Source organism: Neopsephotus bourkii, unplaced genomic scaffold (genome assembly GCF_033783945.1).
Source record: "Neopsephotus bourkii isolate Nb327-2 ecotype Australia unplaced genomic scaffold, CSIRO-AGI_Nbou_v1 NB_659, whole genome shotgun sequence".
NCBI lineage: Eukaryota > Metazoa > Chordata > Aves > Psittaciformes > Psittacidae > Neopsephotus > Neopsephotus bourkii.
Window position 1 is genome coordinate 8,327,148 of NW_026901158.1, and position 24,394 is coordinate 8,351,541.

At 45.3% G+C, this 24,394-nt stretch overlaps 1 protein-coding gene across 2 annotated transcripts in view; it reads right to left on the minus strand.

Moving 5' to 3' along the window:
- PAPPA (pappalysin 1) overlaps nt 1–24,394 on the minus strand; it is a 368,516-nt gene that overhangs the window by 170,280 nt on the left and 173,842 nt on the right. The window contains exon 1 of one of the 2 annotated variants that reach the window (XM_061352950.1): nt 14,993–15,786. The exons of the other annotated variant lie outside the window; for it this stretch is intronic. Coding sequence (XP_061208934.1) covers nt 14,993–15,389 — 397 coding nt within the window. The 5' untranslated portion in view covers nt 15,390–15,786. Of the gene's footprint in view, nt 1–14,992; nt 15,787–24,394 lie in introns of those variants that run through there. 2 annotated transcript variants of the gene reach the window in all.

Genomic DNA, 24,394 nt, shown 5'->3' on the forward strand with positions numbered 1-24,394 from the left:
TACGGTGATGACTGAATTAACTCCTATTAAACACCTTGTGATTTGGAAAACCACTGAATTTTACTTTGAAAGTTATGGTGACATGCTCCACCATTCTTCTCAGAAAGGATTTTCAGTGACTGACTACTCCCAGTGCTAAAATACAGCATTTTCTCTGTCTGAAGTTGCTTAGTCTCCATGTGCATCCATTGGATTTACTCTTATCCTCTATTATTAGATTTCCAACCTCCAATTATCAGATTAATATTCCCCAAAACATATACTTAAATATCACGATGATCAAGTCAGTTCTTAATCTTCTGGAGTCAAATACTTTAAGACTTGTTGCTAATCATGTAATTATTGTCATTGTTAATTATTCTGTCTAAATCCTCTTTCATCCAACAATCTTCTTAAACTGTGGATACCGGAGTTGTACAAAGTACTGCAGCAGCATTGTCAGCAACAGGGATAACACAATCTTCCCTATCCCATTCAATGCTTCCCTGTTTACATAGCCAGCGATGACTCCAAACCTTTGGCCACAGCATCACACTGGCAGCTCCCATTTACACTCTTTATCTATTCCAACAGGCAGTTACTCCTACTCCTATTTGTTTAGCTTCTAGGTGAAAGACCCTTCCCCCCCCCCATCCATCCTTTATGTAGGACCTGCCGTCCCTCTTCCTATATAGATGACTTCACATTTGGCTTTATTCTAATGCATATTGTTTGCATGTTCTCAGTTTCTGAAACCACCCAACTGAGAGTCCTGTTTTGGTCATTGTTTACCACTCCCTCAACTCTGCAACATCTGCAAATTTTATCAGCACGGATTTTTATGTTTTCTTGCAGGTTGTTGACAGAAAATATTAACTTGTAAAGAGCCAAGTTTACATTGTGCCAAATAGGAGGGAATGTGGCCAGAGTCGCACTGTTCAGGCAACAGTGCTGTTTTTCAGTAGGGGAAAATAAATACCTGTGATGCTCATGAATACGAGCTTACACAAGTCAAGAGAAAAAAGATGGGACAAATAGATAAGTAGGAGATTGGCAAGATATGCCTATTTTTATGTCTTTCTTTCTCTTTGGCATTCCACAAGCTGAGTCTTCTCTCTACAGCAGCACAACACTGCAGGGACTCAAGCAAGACCCAGAGCAACGGGGCCTCTTGGCTGAGGATTTCCTCTTCCACAACAGCGTGGCATTTGCCATTCACAACATCACACATGAGCAAAGGGCTGCACTGGTGGTATCACCTTATCCTTACAAACAACATCTCTCTGAGGTTGCTGAGCTGCAACCTCAATAATGTTGAGTACCATTGTCCCACCTTCACAGGCAGAAAGGACAGTGCTGAAGCACATCAGAGCAATTACAAAAGTGGCAATTAAAACCCCAGAGCAACCTGTGCACCTCCAACCGCTGTCATAAAATCAGCAGCCTGGATTCACAGAAGAGGAAGCCTGCTTCTCTCATGCAGCAGCAGTTTCATCACTGCTGAAACAAACACCCTTTCTTTCTCCTAAAGCATCTCATTTATCGCTGAAGGAAATCTCTGTTCTCTTCCCAAAACCACCAGCCAAAAAGAAACCTCTACCCTTTGCAACTGCCCGTTTCCTTGTCTGCCAACTAGTCTCTGTCTCTCCTTTTCTCACAGAGCATCTTGTTCTGGTGCCCTTCCATAATAACTTTCACAATCAAACGTGTGCCTCGTCAAGCTTGCCCTGTCACCAGTGTTTGACAAGTGTCAGGCAAACCCCATAAAAGCCAGGCTGGGAGTTCGTCAGTTCAGAGGACACCATGTGTTGAACACATTGACAGTTCCCAATAAATAACATCGCTGCTTAACAGCTGGGTGGATTGCTTGGGTTGGGAAGAATGTTGGCCACATTGCCTACTTACGTGCATCCTCCTCAAGGATGCACAGAAGATCCTGTGCATGGGGAGCGGAAATACATCACTTCCAGAAGATACCAAAGTATTTAAAAGAAAGAATAAATTATCTGAACAAGTTTAGATCCTGACTCAAGGTTTATGGCCAGCTTCAGACATACAGATGTGCAATAAAGCATTGAGTTTCTTGGTATAGGTACAAGAAACATTCATCCTGAGGGAGGGAAAGGGAAAGACGGGTGATGGTAGAAAGAAGCAAAGAATCTTGCTTCCTTCTTCCCTCTCTCTGTTACTAAACACATAGCTCCCATTTCCTTTAGTGCCTTCTTAAGTTACCAAAGCACAGAAACTTTTCACCAAAACAGTTTGGCCTTCTCAGTATGAGACAGAACATAGGGATGGGGCAGAAAGACCCTTGCTTCTCTGCCTCTCCATCAGCGCTTAAGGCAGAAGGAAGAGTTTGGTTCAGTGCTCAGCCTTCCACCACTGCAAGGGGTCTTCCTCCATGAGTGCAAGTGCTCCCAAGCCCACCTCTGCTGCTAAATCCCAACCCCACAGAAACCATTGGAGAAGAAACACAGACCCCTCACGGTATCACTCCGCCTCTATGGGATGCAGCTGCTGTTGTTTCCCTCTCTGGCCTGCTCCATGGAGCCTGCAGGTGTTTGGATACAGCCATTTCCAAGTCAAACTGGCGGTATGTTGATGTTTAAAACAAACTAAACTCCTGGTATTACAGCATATAGCTGAAGTCCACCATTGCTTGAGCATTGCCTCTGGTGAGACACACTATGTAAACAGTCTGTTTGATTAAACCATCTCAAGCAACAGGGCTTTGGGGAATTCCAGCCTTTCCCAGCACAGAGCAGAAGATCCTCTGCTCTTCATTAATTCAGAGCTCTTCAAAGGGCAAGAATGAAATCTCCTCCTAGGAGAAACTGTTGAGAGTTAATCCTGGAATTCTTGGAGGAAGCTCACCCATATAAATCAGGATCATTTCTACCACCCCTGTCCCCCTCCTTTATTCAATCTGTTCACAGGCAAAGGAATTGTGCAACAACTGATAAACTTCGTCCATGCTGCGCTACGAAATGCTCATTACTGACTGTCTTCCCCCCAGTTGGGGTGGGAGGTGGAGAGACCACACTGGAATAGTCTTACAGATAAGACCTGACAGAAAATATTTGTACAATAAGAGAAACTGCTCTTTCAACAAAAAGCAACAGATAAGACTATTTGAAGCTGTCACATTTTAAGGTATGGCCATTCTGCCAGCACTGGAGACCTCTTGGAATACATCTAAAACTTCAAGGCTCTTAGGACTAACAAGTGGGACCACAACTTTCACATCTATTTTATCTGTTAAAACTCCCATAATCTCAGTTTCCGAAGACATTCCCTATGGAAAAGGGTGGGTGAACTATGGGTTCCCTATGGAAAAGCCTGGGATGGTGACATGAGCAATGCGTCAGTACTACACCTCTGCACATGTGAGGAGCCACAGCCCTGCCCAGTGCTGCCCCCTGAGCTTTTCTTTATCTACTGATTTTCTCACACATTTTGAGTTGCCAGAAAGGCTTTTTAGAGGATCCCGGTGTCTCCTGGAAGGAAAAACCCACAGAATTCCCTCACCTCCTACCTGAGACCACCAAGGTGCAGTACTAAGGATATAACCCAGGAGCATCACAGATTGAGTTTTTCTTGCATTCCCCCTGTGCTCTAAAGGGTTTGGAAGACCTCTGGAGCAACTTAAAGCATTCTTTGTTTCCCAGCATCATTACCATGCCTATCCATCCTTTGCTCCAGAGTTTGTGGTGACTACATAACTCCCATCATGGTACCAATTTCCTTGGGTCCTACTCTCTCCCACTTCCTTAAAGCTGATGGTTCTGTGGGAGTGATGAACCCCAGACTCACCACCCTTGTGCTCAGGCTATAGTAGGACAATTACCCTTTGGGCTAATTTAGTCCTTTTGCAGCCTTTGCACAACCCCTGAGCAAGAGTTTTGCCAGAAGCCAGGATTTCAGGCTTTAAAAAAGAGAAAAAGACAAGGTTTATCAAGAAAAACTTCTACAAGTTCATTGATGCCAGCCTCCTGCTCAGGGTTCCTGAATACTGTCCACGCTGTATTCACACTATAATGTTACTTCCTTTTTCTTCATGTTTTCCGTGACGAAGGGAAGAGAAGAGAAAGAGGCACAGTGAGACAGACAAGCAAACATCTCAGCAAAGAAACTCCTATAAGCAGATGCAGAGCAGGAAACATCCAGCAACCCCGCTGGCTCCAACCCGCAGCCTGGACCTGCGTGCATGGTTGATTTTCATTAACTAACTGTTCTTCCTGTGAACTTCCTCTGAGGGTGTTTGTTTATAAACAGAGGAGGGGAAATTATTGCTGGAGATGGGACAATATGGGAGGGGGTGAAGGAGTTTAGGGCCACAAGACTGGAGGGTAGAGTTCAGAGGGTGTTTGTTGCTGGAAAACACAAAGGTCTCGCTGTAAAACTGGTCTATGGCCTAATTTCACAGCCTGGAGGGATTATGATAGGTATATACAGAAAATGCTCCAAAAAGTAAAAACAACCCCACATTGTACAAACGTTTCCCACTGCATCACCGTAACCATTACACACCCAAATGAAACTATCAACAGCGGTGACGGTGGTTGGAGGTTGCTCTCCATGACATCCACTCCTCAGCTTGTTCACTTTCCCCATTGCACGCACTCTGTCTCTGCCCCAGATTCTACATGTTCATTGGTCTGGAGCAGCCCCCCCTGATTTCTTCTCCAAAGGAGTTACTCTAGGTTTACATTGGTGTGTTTAACAGCAGTATCTGGCTTGTACTGCTCACCCTTCTCTCTGCCAAGTACATGTTTCAAAATCATGTGCGTAATGCATTTAGTTAACATTTGCTTTTTCTCCCAGCACTCCTTTTCTCCCTGAACATCTCCATTCATGAGCTACAGCACTGCAGGCTTCCAATTCTTGTCTAGTTCATGCTGAAAATAATTCCCATTAAATTATCATTGGTGAAGGGTGCTGTTTTGACCTCAGAGAGGCTGCTCTGTTTATCCACAGACAGATGCAATGTAAGACAGTAGTAATGCAAGCTCCAGATTTCAACCTTAGCACCTCAGACTTTACAAGCACAGATGCTGCTGAATTCAGAACAAAATTGTGCTGATTGTATGATATACAGCCTCCTTGGTGATGCTCCCAACAGAAACATGGGTCGTTTAACCATGAGGGTGTGCGCTAGATGATGATCCCTCCCCAGAACAGTCTGGGGCACTAACACACTGGATGCAAAGCACCTTCTGCAACCTCGCATTTGATCTGTATTTAACTATTATAGAACGCTTTGGGCTGAAAGGGATCTTCAAGCTCACCCAGTTCCAACCCCCTGCCATGGGCAGGGACACCTTCCACTAGAGCAGGCTGCTCATCAGTGAGTTGCTTTTGCCTTTCATTGGTAAGCTGTGATGTTCAGAGGCAGATTTTCAGCATTTCCTGGGAAGACAAGCAGTTACGCATTTTACAGGCTGTTTCAGCAAGTCAATATATTAATCAATGCACAGATGTATAAAGAATATCAAAGTATTCTAATTTAAATAAGAGTTCTCTGAACTATGGGGCTTTGCTGATATTTGCTTTTCTCTCCCATTATGGGCAGCATACGCTGTTCCATTTGGGAAATACAATAACTCATGCTGATTCAGACATCACCAGCATGTCTGGTTCAGAGATATTAATTCCAGACCATCTGATTTTCTGCCATCTCCACAGAGCTCATGTCACAAACGCCAGCTGCCTTCCTCTCCCATCCCCTGTGTTGCCAGTTCTGTCATCAGTGTGACACCAACTCAAAGACTTCATCACCACCATTAGCCCAGTAGAGCCATTACCCAGTGAAGAACCATCACAAGGAAACATCCTACAGGAATTAGGGTGAGTTGGCTTCACATGGAGAACAAGTTAGGCTAGGGAATAACTGGAATTGCCCCCGAAAAACCCAACAAAGGTTTAACAAAAGGCCAACCTTGCTGCGCTGTTCCTAGCTCTGTCACCAACACACACCTTGGTCAGACCAGAGCATCCCTCTGTTCCTCAGTTTCCCTGGTTTTAAGGGCAATGCTCTCTCACATCTGAGAAACATATCACCACCATCAGGAGCATGCTTTGAGGCAGTTATCAGGATGACAAAACCACTGTCTTGCTGCAAAGAGAAAGACAAATAACAGCACTAGGATACATTAGTACAGGAGCAAAACCCCTGTGTTGAAAACTAAGTAATAGTGGTAACAGTGAAGGCCTTTTTTTGCCATTTCTTTTCCCTGTCTTAAATAAAACAAACAAAGTAATGGTGATAAGATCTGTTTCCTTAATCCAATGGATGATCTTTGTGAATATGCTTCCAATACTAACAGCAGAGAACAGGCAAGGAAGAAAACGAGGGAGGAAAAGAGCCTGCAGCTGATGCTCGGTGTCGGGAACAGGGCTGCTGCTCTTCTCCCAATTCCATGACGACACAAGACTCCTGGGAATCAGATGAGGGAGGGGAAGATGGGTCAGAAGAGAGAAATCCATATGGGAAAGTGATTTAAAGCAAACACAGAGACAATAAATTACATAAGGAAAAGGAGGAAAAACACAGCAGAAGGGAGGAAAGAGGAGAGATAAAAGAGTCAGAAGGAAGACTCAAGGAAAGCCTACCAGACCCCAGGAGGTGATCAGCAAAGAACAGAGTGGTTTTCTTCTCTAACACAGCAATTGTTTTGCTTTCATGAGCTGGTATCATATCTCTTAGATGCTGCTTCATCAGGCCAGTTCCAGATGCTTCTCAGTTTCACTTCACCCTCACTCCCTCTTTGTGAGAACAACCGCTCGCTCCTTGTTTGTGTACCACTAGGATGGATATTAAACAGAACAGTATCAATAATTCCTGGAAAATATGCACGAACATATGCCTGACTAAGCACACAAACACACAGCCTGCTTACCCTCTGTTCCCACAGCACTTCCAACACCGCTTGGCTGAAGCCACCAACCTGGTGGCCACCCTTGGTCTGCCAGCAGGGAATAACCACCTTCCCACGGTAAAAGAAGATGAGAACTGCAGAGAGCATGGGGTTACCCACAGCACACACTTGTTAGGGAGGAGGGAGCCAGCAACTGTGTGGAGCAGGAAGAACGGAAAGACGGGGGAATCAAGGACACCAGATAGTAGAGACAGAACTGAGACTATGATGGTGATAAGAGAGGGTGGAGAGATTGGACAGGAAAGTTCCACACTTACATCACCCAGCAAAACAGAAACCTAGTCAGTGTGTTTTGAATAAGTGCTCTTTTTGACACTGAAAAAATAGAAAATGAAAAAAAAAAAAGAAAAGAAGAGAAAGGTTGAAAGAGACAGAGGCCAGAGTGGGGTTTGGAGTATAGCAAAACCAACCAAACCAAACATGGCCCCTTCCCTTGGCCAATTCCTCTGACGTTAAGTAAGGCTTCGCATTTTTATTTCTCTTGTATCCAAAGCAAGAAAGCACAGCAAAATAAAGGATGGTAAAGCAAGGACCATGGAAAGGTCCAGGCTGCAAGGGAGGGAAGCCGAAGAGTGAAATCAGAGCCTGAGCCAGAGTCAGCCTAGGTCAATGGTATTTTATCGTGCTCTTGAAGAGGTTTAGGATCAAATCCATGCTGCCTGCAGAAATCTAACATCATTAATCCAGCCCCATTCTCACCAAGGATAACCTGACTTGAATCTATATTTGTTCACAGCTCTATGATACATACTGTGTTCTCACTCGGTGCTGACAACCTCATGGGTGCTGAACAGTGCTCGGCTAAGTGAATTGCTCTGGTCACTATGCACAAGGGCAGCAGAAAGCAAAATTCTGGGATAAGATCATAAATATTATAAATATTCACTCCTGATCTCTTTTAAATTCACCTTTTTGAATTCTGCTCTGCTCATGTTCAGAGTAAAAGTACTTTGACTTCATGGATGGCTTTAGGGAGAGTAAACTTTAAAATAGGCACTAACATCAAATCAAAGCAGTTTACAAGATCTGCTGCCACTTGTGTCAGGATATGTGGGGAAATAAACAAGCTGCTCTTCCTTGATCAGTGGAGTTTAAATGCTCTATTGATCTGGGAAAAAATCAAAGGTGCTTTGGAAATTGTGAGTGTGTGTGCATGCATGCTCACACCGGAGAAAATGAAGGGAAAGATAGGGACGAGCAGAAATTAGCAGAACAGCAATCAAGCATTTCTTCTCCACAAAAAGCTGAAATGGAACTAAGAATCACACCCAGATGAACCTGGTCTAGTGAAAGGTGTCCCTGCTTGTGGCAGGGATTGGAACTGGATGAGCTTTGAGTTCCCTTCCAACATAAACCAGCCTGGGATTCTATGAATCTATGTCAGCTACCCCAAGGAGGGTGCAATGCCCACAGAGCGATGGAAGGATAAGGTCAGAAGGAAGGAAAACCTTTGGGGAAAATAAACACCCAAAAAGGACAGCCCAGGCAATTGCTCTGTGCCCAGAACACATGCCCAGAACCTAGGAAGTAGAAAAGGTACTTTGCATATTTGAAATAGAAAGTGTAATCTATCCTGATCATGTAAGGATGGTATCAGAGGAAACATTTGGTAGTATTGACAGAGGAGGTTAAAGATGAAAAAGACGATATTAAACCTGCTGATGTAGTTGAGAGAAGACTGTAAAGGGTTTTGATCAAACACGGCTTTTCTGATGCATTTTCAGAAGAGCCTGGACTACAAGAGTTGAAGAAGTAAAAATGTAATAAAGGGAACGTGTTTGTTCTTACTGTGTCGGGATGTAGGAGCTGCCACCCAGGCAGAGAAGAGTGGGAAATGTTTGATACAATATTTTCCTCAGCAAAAAGGGGAATTAATCCAAACAGACTATCTCTGGGAAATATTCTAACTTACAATTCCAATGCAAGTTTCATAGCTGTCAAAACACCTGATTCTTTTTGCACTTTCTGAAAAGAAGAAAGCTGATATCTTCTACCAGCAAATGTTTTTCTTTCCCATACTTAACACTTTTGTAAGCCAACACTTTGGATTTGAGGTACTTAAGATGTTGTCAATCTGCCCTTCTCCCTTCCTGTCTTACATTATAGTGGTGACTCTCAGTCTTAGCTTAAAGACCTTTGGTTTATAATAGAGCACCGGGAAATTTTCTGTGGCCTGTGCTATATCACAGCCTACAAAGTGGATATTCTGTGAATGTTTGGACTAATTATCTGCTGTTATATCCCTGACACTGCAGGGGACTGAATTTGGCAACCCAGGTGGTCTGTTCTCTACTTCTGCTCCTATAATTTCTATCAGGGAAAGGAAAAGAGAAGCTGAAAAAAAAAACAACAGTTAAATTGGAAGCAAAACTCTTACACGGGAACATTTCAGCTGACCCCAGCCACCAAAGGGTTTATTTCTGTTTTTTTTCAATATGCCTTTTTGTAAAAAAGCCACTATATTCTGGCTCCTTTTTCTGGCTCAGGCCAGCACAAGCAATGGAAATCCAAGGCGCTTGGTTACTCCGGGTTCTTGAGAAACCCTAAATCCCGTTGGTCCTGCTGCACTTTTGTGTTAAAGCTGCTCAGGCAGACACTGGCACTGCACCTCGCTTGTATGCCCTGATGGAGCCAGACCCAGGCTCCAAAGAAGGCATTTCTCCACCCATTAGCATGCCCCAGTGACCTGGACGTGTTTCACTGGGCAAGGTAGCTGGCCAAAGATCTCTGCCACCCATGGCAAAGGTTAATGAATACATTAAACTAATGGAGCAGCATCAGCAGACTCCTGGGTCCTGTTCTCCATGACAAAGGTGAGTGGCACCTACCTTGGGCCAGGGGGGTCTGGGTCAGGATTCCCCCCCAGCTGCTGCAGTGCCCTCTAGGATTTGAGATTTAAGCACAGTCCCATGTGGCTGGGGCTGATGATTGGCACCTCTGCCTCTGCTCAGTGCGACCACAGCCTCAGGATCCCCTTGGACACCTACAGCACTCCAGGTGGGAGGTGATGTGGAGACCCAGACAGCAGCTTCAACCTGATGTGTTAACTTTCAGGCACCTGCATCACTGACCAAGTCAGTCTCTCTGCAATGATGTAGCGTGCAAAGGCTCTCCAAGGGCTTCTTCTTGCCCTCACTACCGCAGCTCAGCTCTGTGCTTCTCCAGACATCTCCATGAACCCCTAGGGAGAGCCCCGCTCCCGCTCTCTTTCCAAACACCATCCCCTCAGTTTGCTTTATGCCTCGCACGAGTTTTTCTAACTGAAACAGGGTGGCTTGAAATAAATCAGGCCCAAACGAAGCTTGGAGAGGCGAGCTCAGCCTGGGACACATCTCCGCGCCTACAGAAGACAGCCATACATCATTTAGGAATCTGAATGCACCATTCTTCATGCACACAGTCATATTTCCCTCTTTCATTACCATCTTAATAATTACAGCAGTCTACATGTAAGTGCTATAAGAAAAACAAAACCAAACACAACTTTCTTCTAACTGTGCTGTTCTGCCTCTTAAGTGTCAGAAGAATGAGACTGGTTAAAATCGGATATCTTACGGCAAGAAAAAGTTCTCTTTCTTTTCCAGTTTCTGACTCTTGTCCTGGCTTCTGCAGCCTGAAGGAAATGTGCTGTTTCAAATGCAAATATTCAGTGAATGACCAGCTATGCCATGTTTTTATCGTGGCCTATTAGTCAAGCCTCCTTCAGATCTATAGTCCTGAAGCAGGCACTCATCTGACCCTGTCTACAGGGAAGCCAAAACCACAGCAGTACCTGCAGCCTTCAGCCATGGTGTGTTAGAGGCTTGTCACCCTGAAGGAGCAGCTGGGCAGGTGTTCAAATTCCTGTCACTTTGGTCCACACACTGCACCCATCATGCCCATCACCCTGCTAATGCCAGCACTAATTACATGACAGAACTACAAGCTTTACATTGACTTACTTGTTAGTCCTTCATTCTAATACTTCACTACAGATCAAACTGAGGAAATTCAGGCTATAAAAACCACCAGGCTGTTGGAGATGAGAAATGCTGCATTGTTTATCTACCTGTTATTTTAATGCCACTGAAACTCAGAGTAAACTCTACAGAAAACAACCTCAAGTTCCCAACAGACTCGCTACAAGGATCAGCTCTGGGGGCAAGACCCAACTCACTGATTCCCCTGAAGTGTATTAAATCAATATGAGACTCCCAAACTTCATAAGGGAACCAAATTAACCCCTAAAAGCAAACTTATGTTCTTATACCCTGTGAAAGGAACAGACCTACACAGTCTCAATTACATATCTTTATAACTGACCAGTTATTGGACCTAGCACAGATGCTTCTTAGACCCTGACACGCTCTCAGTGAGCTCCACTGTGCTGATTTTAGCCTTCCTTTCCCTCTGAATTTTGCTGCAGTTTTACGTTCATCAAGGACTGAAGTTGGGAAAACACAGGCACTCCCTTGCATATGAAGCCTTATTAAGTTGGGATCATCATCTCTGTTGGCAGGCACGGGAATAGAGAGACAGAGGAGAATGAAAATGAGAAGGGGAAAAAAAAGCCCAACCAAAACACAAACAGCTTTCACTCTTCAGGGCAGACACGCCTTCTTACTCCAGATCATTCATCCCGCTCCTCAGCTCCCAGCCAGTAAAGAGTCAACATCTCATTCCTATGAAAACATGAGCTCTCCCGCCCCTGAGCCGTATAGCAGCAAACACACTGACAGGGACTCGGGAGGATCCTGTTTCTTAGGATGGAGTTGCATTTCCCCAGTAGAACTGAAATCTCTTTGATTACAACAGAAGCAAGGTCAGTGGTGCTTTGAAGCCTCTTATTTTGCACGGCGTGTGTGTTACCTAACGGAGCACACTCCAGCCCTTAACTCCTTCCTCCACAACCACAGCCGCGTTCAAAGGCTCTGCAGAGGGGAAAGCGCGCAAACGCGCATGATTAATACCATGTGCACATGTGTGTGTTTACAAGAGGGATGTACTGTGCTGGGTGGTAGGTACGCACATCCAAGCAGTGTTTGTCCAAGAACTATGTGGTCTGGGGAGGGAGGAGAATACACACAGAGCCGGGAGAGCAGCACCGGCGGAGCACAGCGCGGACACAAACACACTGCCGAGCTTTTGCATAACGCGGATCAATGGGTCACACTTCCAGTTTCCCAACAGCTTTCCCTGACAAATGCCAGAACAGATAGCAGGGAAGTCAACCAGGGCAGCAATAACATCACTGCCAACCGGCGTGAAAATTGGCAGAGCCTGGCACCGAGGGCTGCCTATCATCAGAGACAGGGCATGGCCCGGCACGATGACGAACCCACTTAACAGCGCTGTAAAATTAGCCATTTATGAAAACAAATTGAATACTGCAGCAGAGGGTGACGTAAGGAGAGTTGGCTCCAGACAGAAACTCCTGTAGCCTGGATTAGCAGAAGAGCTCCGTTATATCAGGGCTCAGGCGTAGGAGCTGATAACAACTTGGGTCCTACAGGGAATTTTGAACAGACACAGCAGGCTTTCCCCTATAGCACGTGGGGCTCCTATACAACTTGCAGTGCCAGAAAGGGGGTGGAAGGGGAGCAGTTGACACAGGAGGAAGGTTGGGGGGAGAAAGCAGGTGAAGATACAAGGAGGACTCTGAAAAAGGGGTGTCTTAAAGTCAGTTCTGCCCTCTCCCTCAGGGCTGCACAGTTATAGTTCCCCACTCCGCAACAGGGATGTAAACTGGGGAGAAACTCATTTCTGGCACTGGCAGCAAATTTGACCCAGTCCCTACCCCCTGCAAACACCCAGAAGGGCTCCTGCTTCCAGTGAGGTCCTACAGATGTGACTTCAACAGCAGAACCAGGCTCCGGAGCCTGTCACATCCCAAAACAGTGAAAATGAGAAAGCCAAGAGTTTTGGCAGCCAGAACCCTTTATTTCCCCATTGAGGGAAGCGTAATCTCTCCCTAAGCTTGCTGCAGGTCTGGGAGGCTGTGGTGTGCGGAGGATACTCCGAGTGAGTTCCTCTTGGAGCTCTTCCAGGTGTTTACACACAGAGCCAAACCTGGCTCCTCTTCAAGAGTGCCTGTGAGGGGGGCAGGGGCAGCTTGGAAATCAAATAGAATCCCAAAGTCCTCCCGGGCTGAGCTGCAGGCTCCGCTGTGCAAAACTGGGGCATTTCTTTTCATTTTTCACAGTGGAATGTTATTTCCATGCATAAAATGGGTCAAGTGTTTTATACAGGCAACAACCCAACCTCCCCCATCCAATTAAAGTATTTTACTACAAATGATCTTTGTGTGTGTGTGTGTGTGTTTGTCTAGGCTCCCTATTGTGTGAATTAAGAGATACTCGCACCGAAGACAGACATAGGGTCTTAGGTGTTGGATTAAACACATTAAGAATTACACTGGCTATGTCTCGCCACTGATGAGATCTGTGTAAACCCAAATTCTGCCTTTCCTAACTTGAAAGGGAAGCACTTGGAGCCCTGGGGCTTAAGATTGGGAAGCAGAAGAGTAGAGCATGAGAAAACCAGGGGAAATCAAGCAAGTGATAAGCTATTTCAACTATGAAATCACTCATCTGCCTGTCCTACTGAAGGCAAGAGGGACCAGCCCATGCCCGGCACCCCCTGCCCACCCCAGCAGCCCCACACACCCTGTGTCCCCCTCCTCACAGCAAGCCCAGCAGCTGGGATTGGGGAAAGCGAAGGGAACGCGCTGCCGAGTTCATCTCAGTTTGTGTTTTCTTTAGGACAAAGCAACTTTCCAGCAAGAGGACAGTCGCATGGGACGGCGATGGGGTGATGGGATGGCAGGAGGAGAGTGGCATGGGACAGGGACAGGGCAGCCAGTACCACAGCACATGCATCCACTGCCTTCTGGTAGGAAGTGACTCCAGTTAAAGGGAAAGGGGAAATCCTCCCTGTCTCTTTAAGGCATCCTAGGACATGGAAACTTTGTACTCTCAGGGAATCTCCTTGCCAAAAGAACTGTAAAACATGTCTTTCTCTCACTCCCCCCCCCCCCCCCCTTTCTCTTTCTGACTTTTTTCTTCTAAGGGCATTTCCATTTTCTATGACTTCCTTCAATGAAAAGATGGATGTGGCGACATTTATAAGGGTTGGTAACCCCCCCAAAAAGTATCCGATTTCAGGACAACTTTGCTGCACTTTATCACTAAAGCGGAGAGGAGACGGGAGGGGAGGGAAAGGACCCAACTTCATGATGGGCTCATAAAACTGAAATAAGAAAAGTGCAATATTCCTCATGATTGCTCAGCTCAGCCAGCCCAGGCTGGTAGCTGCTTTCAGTACTAAATGATTTTATAGGGCTATTTGACCTTACAATCATTTGTGTTACACTTGCCATTTCTAAGGAGAGACAAAAACACTCCACACATCCTCTCGCTGCAGTGCTGGTCCCAGCCTTCACTGAGTGTCCAGGGCTTGGGAACTTTATAAACTCATTGGATTCAGTGTAGGTTTCACAATAGCCAAAAGTTCCTTTACAGCTTTCTGGAAACCACACGCTAACATTGCCTCCGAAAGGGCAACAGGGAAGTACACTAAAAAGCTAATAAAACTAAGGAAATCATATAGGGACCTTAGATATGCATTTCTCTGCAGCCACACACCAGACACACATGTTTCTTTCCGTACACACAACACAAGCTACTTTCAAACACTCTGTTTTAGTTTTCCAACATAAGAATCAGGTAAAAACCCACCGTAAGAGCGCTCTCACCATCCACGTCTTATTCCATACACACGGAGTAAAGGAACTACCCAGGATACTGCCATTTCCCTATGCAAAAGTTTACATAACTTTTCCTGCCAGCACAGACTTCCAGACACTTTGCAGAGCTCTAGTGTTCCACCAAAGACACAGATACCCAACGCAGCCAACCGTGTCCACACAGGCATTCCCATCCCTGCGTGTGTGTGTGTCCGAGGCACATCCAAACGCACACAACACACACACACTGCACACACACACACAGACACACACACGCACGCCTACAGCTGGCTGCTCCGGTTCCCCAAACCTACAAGGGATGCTGCAGCCACAGGCACGACCAACTCCCTACCTGCAATGACAGCCGGAGATCTCTGTCCTCCTTCGGCTTTCAGCCACACTTGCAAAGTGAAGGCATCTCGGGGCAGCTCAATATCTGCTTTCAACCGCAGCTGATCACCTTGTCCACTGAAATAGAGCGCCCTGCTCGGGGTGAGGGACTCCTCGGCGTCCTTCACCTCCCGCTGTTGCCTCCTGCGGGGGCCATGCCCGGGCTCCAGCCCGGCCGGGGAGCGCCTGCCCCGGGCTAACCTGGTGGCACAGGTGCCCGGGGCAGTGTGGTGGGGCGGGCGGCTCTGCCTGGTGTCCCTCCGCGCCCTGCGGGAGCGCTCGTCCATCCCACATTCGGGTCCACTCGCTAGGGCTGTACAGAGAAGCGCAAGAGGCAGCAGCAAACTCCAGAGCTGCATTTCCAATCTTCCCCCCCCTTCTCCCCTGCAAATCCTCCCGATCTGCCAGCTTTGGGCTCCTCCTTGCCTTGACTTTCTTCTCTTGTTCACCCTTCTTGGTATTTGCTCTTTTTATAACCCTTCTCAGTTGCTTTTTCTTTTCTTTTTTTCTTTTTTTTTCCCCCCTTCTTTCTTTCTTTCTCTTTTTCCTGCTTATAGATCTTTTTCTCTTTTTTTTTCCTTTTTTTTTTTTTTTACTCTTAAAACAAATGCAAATAAAATAAATTAAAACTCCTTCTTGCTTGAAATGTATTCCTCTCTTCTTCCTCCTCTATCTCTCTTCTTCTCTATTCCTCCACAGCTGGAATTCCTCTCTCTTCTTTTCTCTGCTGGATTTTCTTCCCTTTATTTTTTTTCCCTTCCTTCTTAAAAAAAAAAAAAAAAACCCAACAAAAAAAAAAAAACACCAAAAAACACCCCCAAAACCCCAACAACCCCACACCCTCACTCACACACACACAACCCAAAACAACCCCAACACAACCCCCCCAGCTTCCTCCAAGACTCAGCCCCACTGATTGCCCTCCCCCCAAAAGATGCTCTAATCTATTTATTTTTTTGGCCTCCTTTATAACATAAGGCACAGCCCCCTCCTTCCCCCCAGCCTCCCCCCCCCCTCCCTTCTTCTCCACAAAATGAAAGAAAAGAGAAAAAAGCCCCTCAGAAGATGAGTAAACAAGAATATGCTAATCTACTCTAGGGTGCTCCACCTTCCCAATTGAATGATTCCCATTAAAACTGCAGGGATCATGACTAATCAATCAGCTTGAAGGAGCAGATAGCTCCTGAGGTTCAAACACTTTTGCTGTTTGCTTTTTCCCCCCTTTCTTTTCCTCTTCTTTCCCCTATCACTTCCCCCCCCCCCCCCGCCCTTTATTTATCTTTTAAAGAAGACAATCAAGATGAATGGATCAATGTGACAGGAATCCTGCACCCCGCTTCCCACCAGCTCCCCAGCTTTCTTGCTCAGTCCAGTCCAAAACACACATTCCTATTTTTTTCTTTCTTGGCAAAAGAGAGAGCTATTTCTCCTCTCAGACTCCCCGTTGCACTTTGCTGGTAAACCTTATGCTCCTCTGCAGCACATAAAGAGTCTTGAAACTTGAGTCTCAGATATTTTTTTAATTGCTCGCTTGCTTTCTTTCTCCCCTTTATTTTTTTTTTTCACTCTTTCTCCTTTTTTTTTTCCCTATATCTTTCTTTTGCTCTTTTAGTATTTTCCTAAAGTTATGCAATCAACCGGGCTCCCCCTTTTGTGGTCCCCCTCAGTGCAGTTGTGTGCAGCTAATCCAAATGTTGCATCAAAAAGGTCCCCATCGAACCATCAGGAGCTAAAAGGAGAATGAAGCTTTTTTGAAGAGCATTTTGCCTTCCAGAAGCTGGAGCCATGGAGCAGGATTTGGCTTTTGAATGCTCCAGAGACTCCTGGATTTAGGTTTGGTTGTGTTTTTTATTTTTTTAATCATAATAAAAAAATAAATCATTAATTTTATTGGTGGCTTGAGTCAAAAAATCCTCTCTCAATATTGCTAATGTTTCACAGCCTAAGGAATTCAGCTCCCCGGGTTTCCTTGGCTGAGCTGGAGCCACAGGTAAGGTTCTGCTGCTTGCTGCTTTGGAGATCTCTGGTTCTGAGCTGGGACGGTTCTTTCTTTTCCTCCTTTCTTTTTTTTTTTAATATATTTTTTTTTCCCTCTTGAAAGGTCTCAAAGGCTCCCCCTGATGGCAACAAAAAGGATTTTTCCAAGTACTTAGTGAGTGGAAATGACTTAGCAGTAGCATGCTCTGAATTCACGGGACACTTAGAAGTCCAGGAGAACTAAGTAAGTCGCACCAAATCCATTCACAGACCCAGCAACCCACATCATGCTCTTCTTCCATCTCAAAAGTAACAACTGGTACATCTTGTTTTCCTATAAACTCTATAAGCAGCAATCACACAAGCCACTTTCCCTGGGACTGTAATCTTCCTGCTTCTGCAGATTACCCTTTTAAGATGAGCTATTTATGACTGTTCACACTTAAAATATACATGATAAAATTAATGAAAGTAATTTTTTCAGTGAGATAAAATTAATAGGACAAGGGGGGATGGTTTTAACCTGCCAGAGGGGAGATTGAGCTGAGCTCTTAGGCAGAAGCTCTTCCCTGTGAGGGTGCTGAGGCGCTGGCACAGGGTGCCCAGAGAAGCTGTGGCTGCCCCATCCCTGGCAGTGTTCAAGGCCAGGTTGGACACAGGGGCTTGGAGCAAGCTGCTCCAGTGGAAGGGGTCCCTGCCCGTGGCAGGGGTTGGAACTGAATGAGCTTTAGGGTCCTTTTCAACACAAACCCGTCTGTGAGTCTATGAAAGAGCTGCTGCATGTTTGCAAGGCTTCCAAGAGGTGGGTTTTTTCAGTTTTATACTAATTTACAAACACCCAAGAATGTGCAAGTGGTATTTTCAGAGATGTTTGGTATATCCATAACATCCCAGCAGAAACCAACAGGAACGAGAGCTGAGCAGCGCCTCTCCAAGCACACATACCTCCCCTCCACAGCAGCTCTACTTACACGACAAAATACTGGCAACATCTACACAGTTTATAATAGGAGACCTCAAAGCAATTAAGCCTCTCAACAACCAAGAGGAAATTGTTAGTTAGGAAACAAACTCCACGGTACAAACTACCATAAACGTCCTGAAGAACTCTGAGGGATGCAAAAAGGATGCTCATGCATACGTGCCCGCTTGGGAGGAACAAGTTAAGATCATAGATGAAGTACTGCACTTTGCTCTTCCAATTCAGCACATCGAGGACAGTCCAAATCAAACAACAGCTCCAGAAGTTTAAAGTGAACCTATTCAAATAAGAGCTAAATCAGGATGAGACCAACTGCTGTGGAGTGCTTCTCCACTCAGCAACTCCCCTAAAGTCCTAAGGAATGTCACCCACATTGACTCTGGATTAGCAGGCACTTCAACTTAAATAATGCAGGTTCCAGTTTTCCCAGTAGGAAAAGCTAATCCTGTGAAATCACACCACTTCTTCAGGACATTCTGATTTGGCTGAAATCATTAAAGAAAAGGACTGAAACATTTCCATTTGATGGCACCACACCATTTCATTTTGAACAGATTTGACCTTCTATCTCTTCTTAAGATACTACTGGAAAAAGGAGTTCCACTGTGACCAAAATGCAACACTTCAATGCATCAGACTGCAACTCTAGTAACAAGTTCTGGGGTGTTCTTCTTACAAAGGAAAAGCCCAAATAGCAGATTCTGGTACTCACAGCACAGAGTACGAAAAGCTGGAATTCACCTCTAGTGCACAAATTACATGTTCAATCACTTTTATTTCTAAGACATAACAAAAACATAAAGAAAATGCAATAACTGATACATACACTCTTGAGTCCTGAGTGGTAAAGAGCAGAGAGTGGAAGAGATGGGATTTTAGGAATAGGGAGTAAATATGCAATTCCTTAAGTCCATGGGTCAGATCTAACTTCCCTGACAACAACTGAAATTCTACCCTGCACAGATGGACACTTATTCTCTGCTTAAGCCAGTACTTAAGTGATGTACGGGCCTTCTGGCAAAGGGGTTTCTACCCAAGGAGAATAATCCTACTGTTGAACTTGAGTGGAGTATTCTCTTAAGTAAAGGGAGCAGGATATTGTCCTGCATCTAGAGTCATTTTCACAAGAAAAAGGGAAAAAACACCAAACCCTAGATACACATATAGAGACAAGAATTAAAATAGATATTTATGATATGATGCCAAAAAAACAGCGTTGAGCTACATGCTGCATACAGTCATTGTAACTAGAAATACTCAGCAGGAATCTTAGCTGAAGCTGCCAATAACTCCCAGGTTCAAGACTGAGTGAATAAATCATAGCAAATAATAGTTTTGTCGAATTTTGACTCTTTTTTCCCCTCTTATTTGCAAGGAGGCTGCAAAACCTCTCAAATATGTTTGAAATTATATTCCCATTTCTTCCTCATATTTAGCATTTCTCTAAGGCCAATTAGCACACAATTTGCTGGAATGTACACATTCTCACATTTGTTCTGTGTTCATTAGGCAAGGAAGTCACACAACATTCTTTTGGGCTCCCTGGGGGTCTGGTTTAATCGCTCATGATATAGTAAAGTTCCTAATTTTACATACAAGGGGAGATTCTCCACTGCTTGAAACTCTCCTTGTGAAAAGCAGCGTTGGCTCTTCAGCTGACTCACATGAAGGTCAATCAAAAACAATGTTTCTTGAAAGTCAAGCTGAAAACTCTGCCAGTTACAGCTGAATCGAGGCCCTACTATTTTGGGCAAGTATTTGTACATATTTGTCTTCACTGAGCACCACTCCATCAATCACAGCAGAGATTTGCATGGCTCTTACCCCTCACCGATATCCCAATCAAGTCTCCCTGAACTTGGCTTGGGTTGAGGATGGAAACGCAATCCAAGAGCTACTCTGCTCAGAATCAGACAGGGCCCAGACACCAGATTTTAAGGCAATGTGTTGGATTCAGGGAATATTTTATGCAATCTACAATGGTATGATAGGAATCACGCTGCCTCCACAGAATAGCGAGGAATGAAACCCAAAGAGCCGAGGATAGCTTCAAAGAAAAAGGGATTTGGGCGTTCTGGGTTGTGAATCCCACCATGTCCAATTTCACTTAGGAGACTGAGTGAGCCACTCGGGTGGTGTCATAACCAAGACAGGGGATGCATTAGGTGGAACTTGGCTTCAGTTCCTCGTAAACCCAAGAAAATGCAGAAATGCCAATAACTGAAACCCCAACAATCCAAATATGCCAGACATGTTGTGCCTTGGAAAGGATTTAACAGAAGACCTCATTTGGACTCGGTGTAAATTCCCCAGTTTTTTACATGTTTTCTATATCTGTCCTTCCTCCACCCATTTAAAAAAGGACAAAAGATTCAAAGCCTGTGTGCTGCCTTTACCGTCACACTCGACACTAAGAACAACCCTGATTTTAAGGGTCCTTTATAACTATTCCCTGTATACTCATAATTCCATACAACTACACTAACTTGACCAGAATTCCGATCACCAGCACTATGTTGCCTTTATGAGCGGGTAAGAGACTCTTCTACTGCTGGTTCTCCCATTGTCCCACACATAAACCACACACTCTAGCAATCTACATCAATAAACCAGCTTCATGTCAGTTTGAAATACAGCATTTAAGCCAGAAAAGTTTACTGAACAATTAGGAAGTGCAATAAATGACAATCAAGACTAAACACATAATTGATGACTTCATGAAGGTATCAGGAATTTTATAAGGTAATTTGCAGTCAGTGGCTGTAAATTCCTCTTTAAACCTGGCATGCCACTCTCTTTTGCCCTGCAGAGAGCTGTTTTTCCTAACAATACTGATGCCTGTTTGCCTGGAATTCGGTTACTTTATCCTTCAAATTTCCCTCATGAAATATCATATTTCCAGAAAAGTTACATATTCTTTGTATTTTTTTCTTTTTCATTGCATTCTTGAAATACATTCTTGGGGATGGGGTAATAATCTGTACACCATTGCAGTGAGAGCAAAAAGAGACGGTAGATGATGTAAGTGATGGGGCACATACTTCCTCTTCAATTAAACCATGCAAATGCTGATTGATTTGGTGGGGCTGTTTTAATTTGGGCTGTACACGCAATAATGGGTGTTTAGGATGGTCTGCCTGGATTAAATCCTTGGGCGTGAAGAGAAGAACCACCATATACTTCACCTACATGATGCCCAGTGGCCACTCTAGGGCCATATTCCTGTGACCCAAGGGGCATATGTGAGGGTGCACAGGGCTTATGTGAGCAACCCAAGGAGGTCCCATTGGGCAACTGTAGGGCCAGACCCTCTACCTCTCACCTCTGCAGGGCCACATGTGCTACAGGAGAGCACCACACAGGAGAAGGAGGCAGGCTCCTGAATCAGCAGACTGATGGGGGCAGCAAACTCACAGCCTAAAGTGAAGGATCCTGACAGGAGGAAGGACATCCTAGGCCTCAGCAAGTGCCCACATCACCATACCCAGACAGACCCATACCACTCAGGTAACTGAGGAGCATCCCTGGGGGTCCTTGGCAGGAGTGAGCTCCCAGTACCCTCCCCCCAGGGCCTCCAGGCATTGCCTCTATATCAAAAGCCCTGCCTGGAGCCTATTTTCTCTCTTGCATAGGTTTAAAATCCCTACAAGAACACAAAACCTCTTTGCCTCACTTTCTCCTTTCCTTTGAGGAGGTTAAAATAACGCTTATTTTAAAAGTCTGTTCACCCAGAGATTTGAGATGCTCCAATGAAACCACAATGGTGAAACCCAGAACTGCAGAACACTGGTTTTAATGCTTCCTCACTGTTTGCCAAAGGAGAAAAGAGGGGACACAAAATGATGCTCTTGGGAAAAAACAGGTAAAACCCAGGAAAGTGCACAGGGAGATGCCTTGATTTTCCAGAGTGCAAGATGTGTGATGTGGTTCCCAAACCAGCTCACCCAAATACACCCTCCAGTACTTCAGGGTCAAATACTCATGAAAGAGAACTGGATCTGTCTGGGAGGGAAACGGGAGCAAGACATGCAGTCAACTGACTAGGAACGGAAATATTCCTTATGGTCTGCACCTCCTAGTGATTTGCAGTTACTGGTAGTTGGTTTATGACCTGCAGAAGGACAACAAGGCCATTGCTTTATTCACCCCTGAGTACTTTCAGTTTGTTTGGGCTGCCTTGCTGCAGTCTGGAATCCAAGAGCTGCATCCATGACAGAACCCACAAGCCCACCCTGACATCCACTGAGGCCACCTCAAACCCATCACTGGAACGCTCAGGAGCACTCAGGCTCCCAAAACAGCCAAGACCAAATCAGGAGGGTGACAGGGAAAGAAGACAAGACTCCCTCACTGAACCAAAACTTATCCAACAGCACCAGAGAATCATATAACTCAAAGACAGCAAAGATGGGGGCTTGCTTATTACAGAGGTGTCCCCTGCCCTTGTAACCATACGGTACCTTAGCAGATGCATTCCACCCAGAGGCATGTAGCCACAACACAAAACACACCCCTGCAATTGCTGTTCATTAGTCACCACTCCACAGCTCAGTCTCAGCCCAGAGGTCAAGGACTTGGTGAGCTCTGGAGCCTGAACTACCCTCTTAGACCTACTAATGTTTTCTCCACAAGACAAATAGCACGCATGGGTGCAGAGAGGGAAGGGGGACTGCATATGGGGCCTCTGCTAGCTGGGTACCTGTTCAGAAGATACATGGGAGGTCATCAGTCTTCCAGTGCTCTGCTCTGACATTTTCCTCTAGTCATACATCACTTTTAAAACATTACAGAGAAGAGAGGTCATTATCTGCTGTCCTGGAGGAGGAGCACAGCAGAAGCAGCTCCAGCCCCATGCAGCAGGATGGGCTCCCTTGGGGAGGGTGGCATCAGCCACCGGTGGAGAGGTGGGTCCAGGAGGTGGGCACGGAGAAAAGGGCTCTGCTTGCTCAGGAACCCCAGTGTGAAGTCAGGGAAAAGAAAGCCAGAAGGGAAGTCTGGTGCTGGCACATATGTATGGGGAGAGACAAGCAGCAGGACTCAGACAGATGGAAATACACGGCTTGGGAATAGTCTAGAAAATTCAAACATATCAGACCATGTTTTGGTATTCACAGGCATCATCTACAAGAAAGTTTAGCAAACCCAAATGTTTTTCCTAAACTAAATATCTGCTCCAATGCCAGCACTAACAGGATTAACAACAGAAACCTGTCGTGTCTTGCTATTGAAGATGATCATCACGGAAATGATAAACAAATTGATCAAGAGAAAGATGCCGCGTGTCATTCTGCAGCAAGAAAGCCAAAAGACAGGATTCGGAGGAAAAGCTTCTCTGTGCATTTGAGAGCGATTCCCAGTGAAATGGGATTTCCCCTTTCTGCTTTCATTTGAATGGCATTTGAAAAACACAGCTGCAGAGCCCCATGCACACAAGGTATGGAGCCAAGTGGGGCTCCATACAGGAGCCGTCACAGCCTTCAGCAACAGATCTGAGTTTAGCAGTTTATTCTAACAGCATCCAGGGTCTTTGGCTCAAATGCTCCCAAGCCTCAGCAGGTACCTAATCCTCATCTCTTCTTGGGTCCTTGGGATCGCCCATACATCAGCAAAGGCTATGTCCTTCCCCAGACTACATCAGTCCAAACACAAGACCAGCATCAAAACAGAACTCTGCCAAACTGCAGATTGTAGCTTAAACCTGGAGCTCAGACTTGGCATTGCAGAGCAAGGTGAGCTCCTACCTGGATGATGTATCCAGGCTTTCCAGTCAGGTGCTTAGCTCAGAATCTGAAAGAATCTCATAACTTTACCTGTCATCCCCTTGCACCTGAAGCAAGCACTCCAGAGCCCTCCCCTCCTGATCCCAGCCATGCTGCCAAGCTTCCCCATCCTCACAGCAGCCTCATCTCCCTGTGCCCACCAGTCCTCTGCCCCCAAAATCCACAGATATTAATTGATTTGTCAAAGGAAAGTTCAGACAAGGATGTATTAAATCAAAACATTCCACTCATACCTCCCAGGCTTCTCAGTGCAACTGAGATTCCTCAAAAACGGCAAAAAAGAAACAAAACAAGACAAAACAAAACAGAGAAGGAAAGAACAGAGTGGAAAATAGAAACCAGACAGATAAAAAGCAGAAGGAAAAAGAAAACCGACGCAAAACACGATGAAATTGGAGGACAGCCCTCACTAAAAGCTGCAGGTTGGGGTTTTTTTTGGCTTTCTGTGGTATGTCACTGAGTGAAATAAATATAATATAGCAAGCATTAGAGGAAACAACTGCCATATGTGAGGGTAGTGGCAGCCTGTGCTTCCCCCGCCACCCCCTATTGCTTTCGTCTGCTCTAAAGCTGCGTTTAAACTAGTGAAATCCATCTCTATCTGTCTTAATGTGTAAATACATTT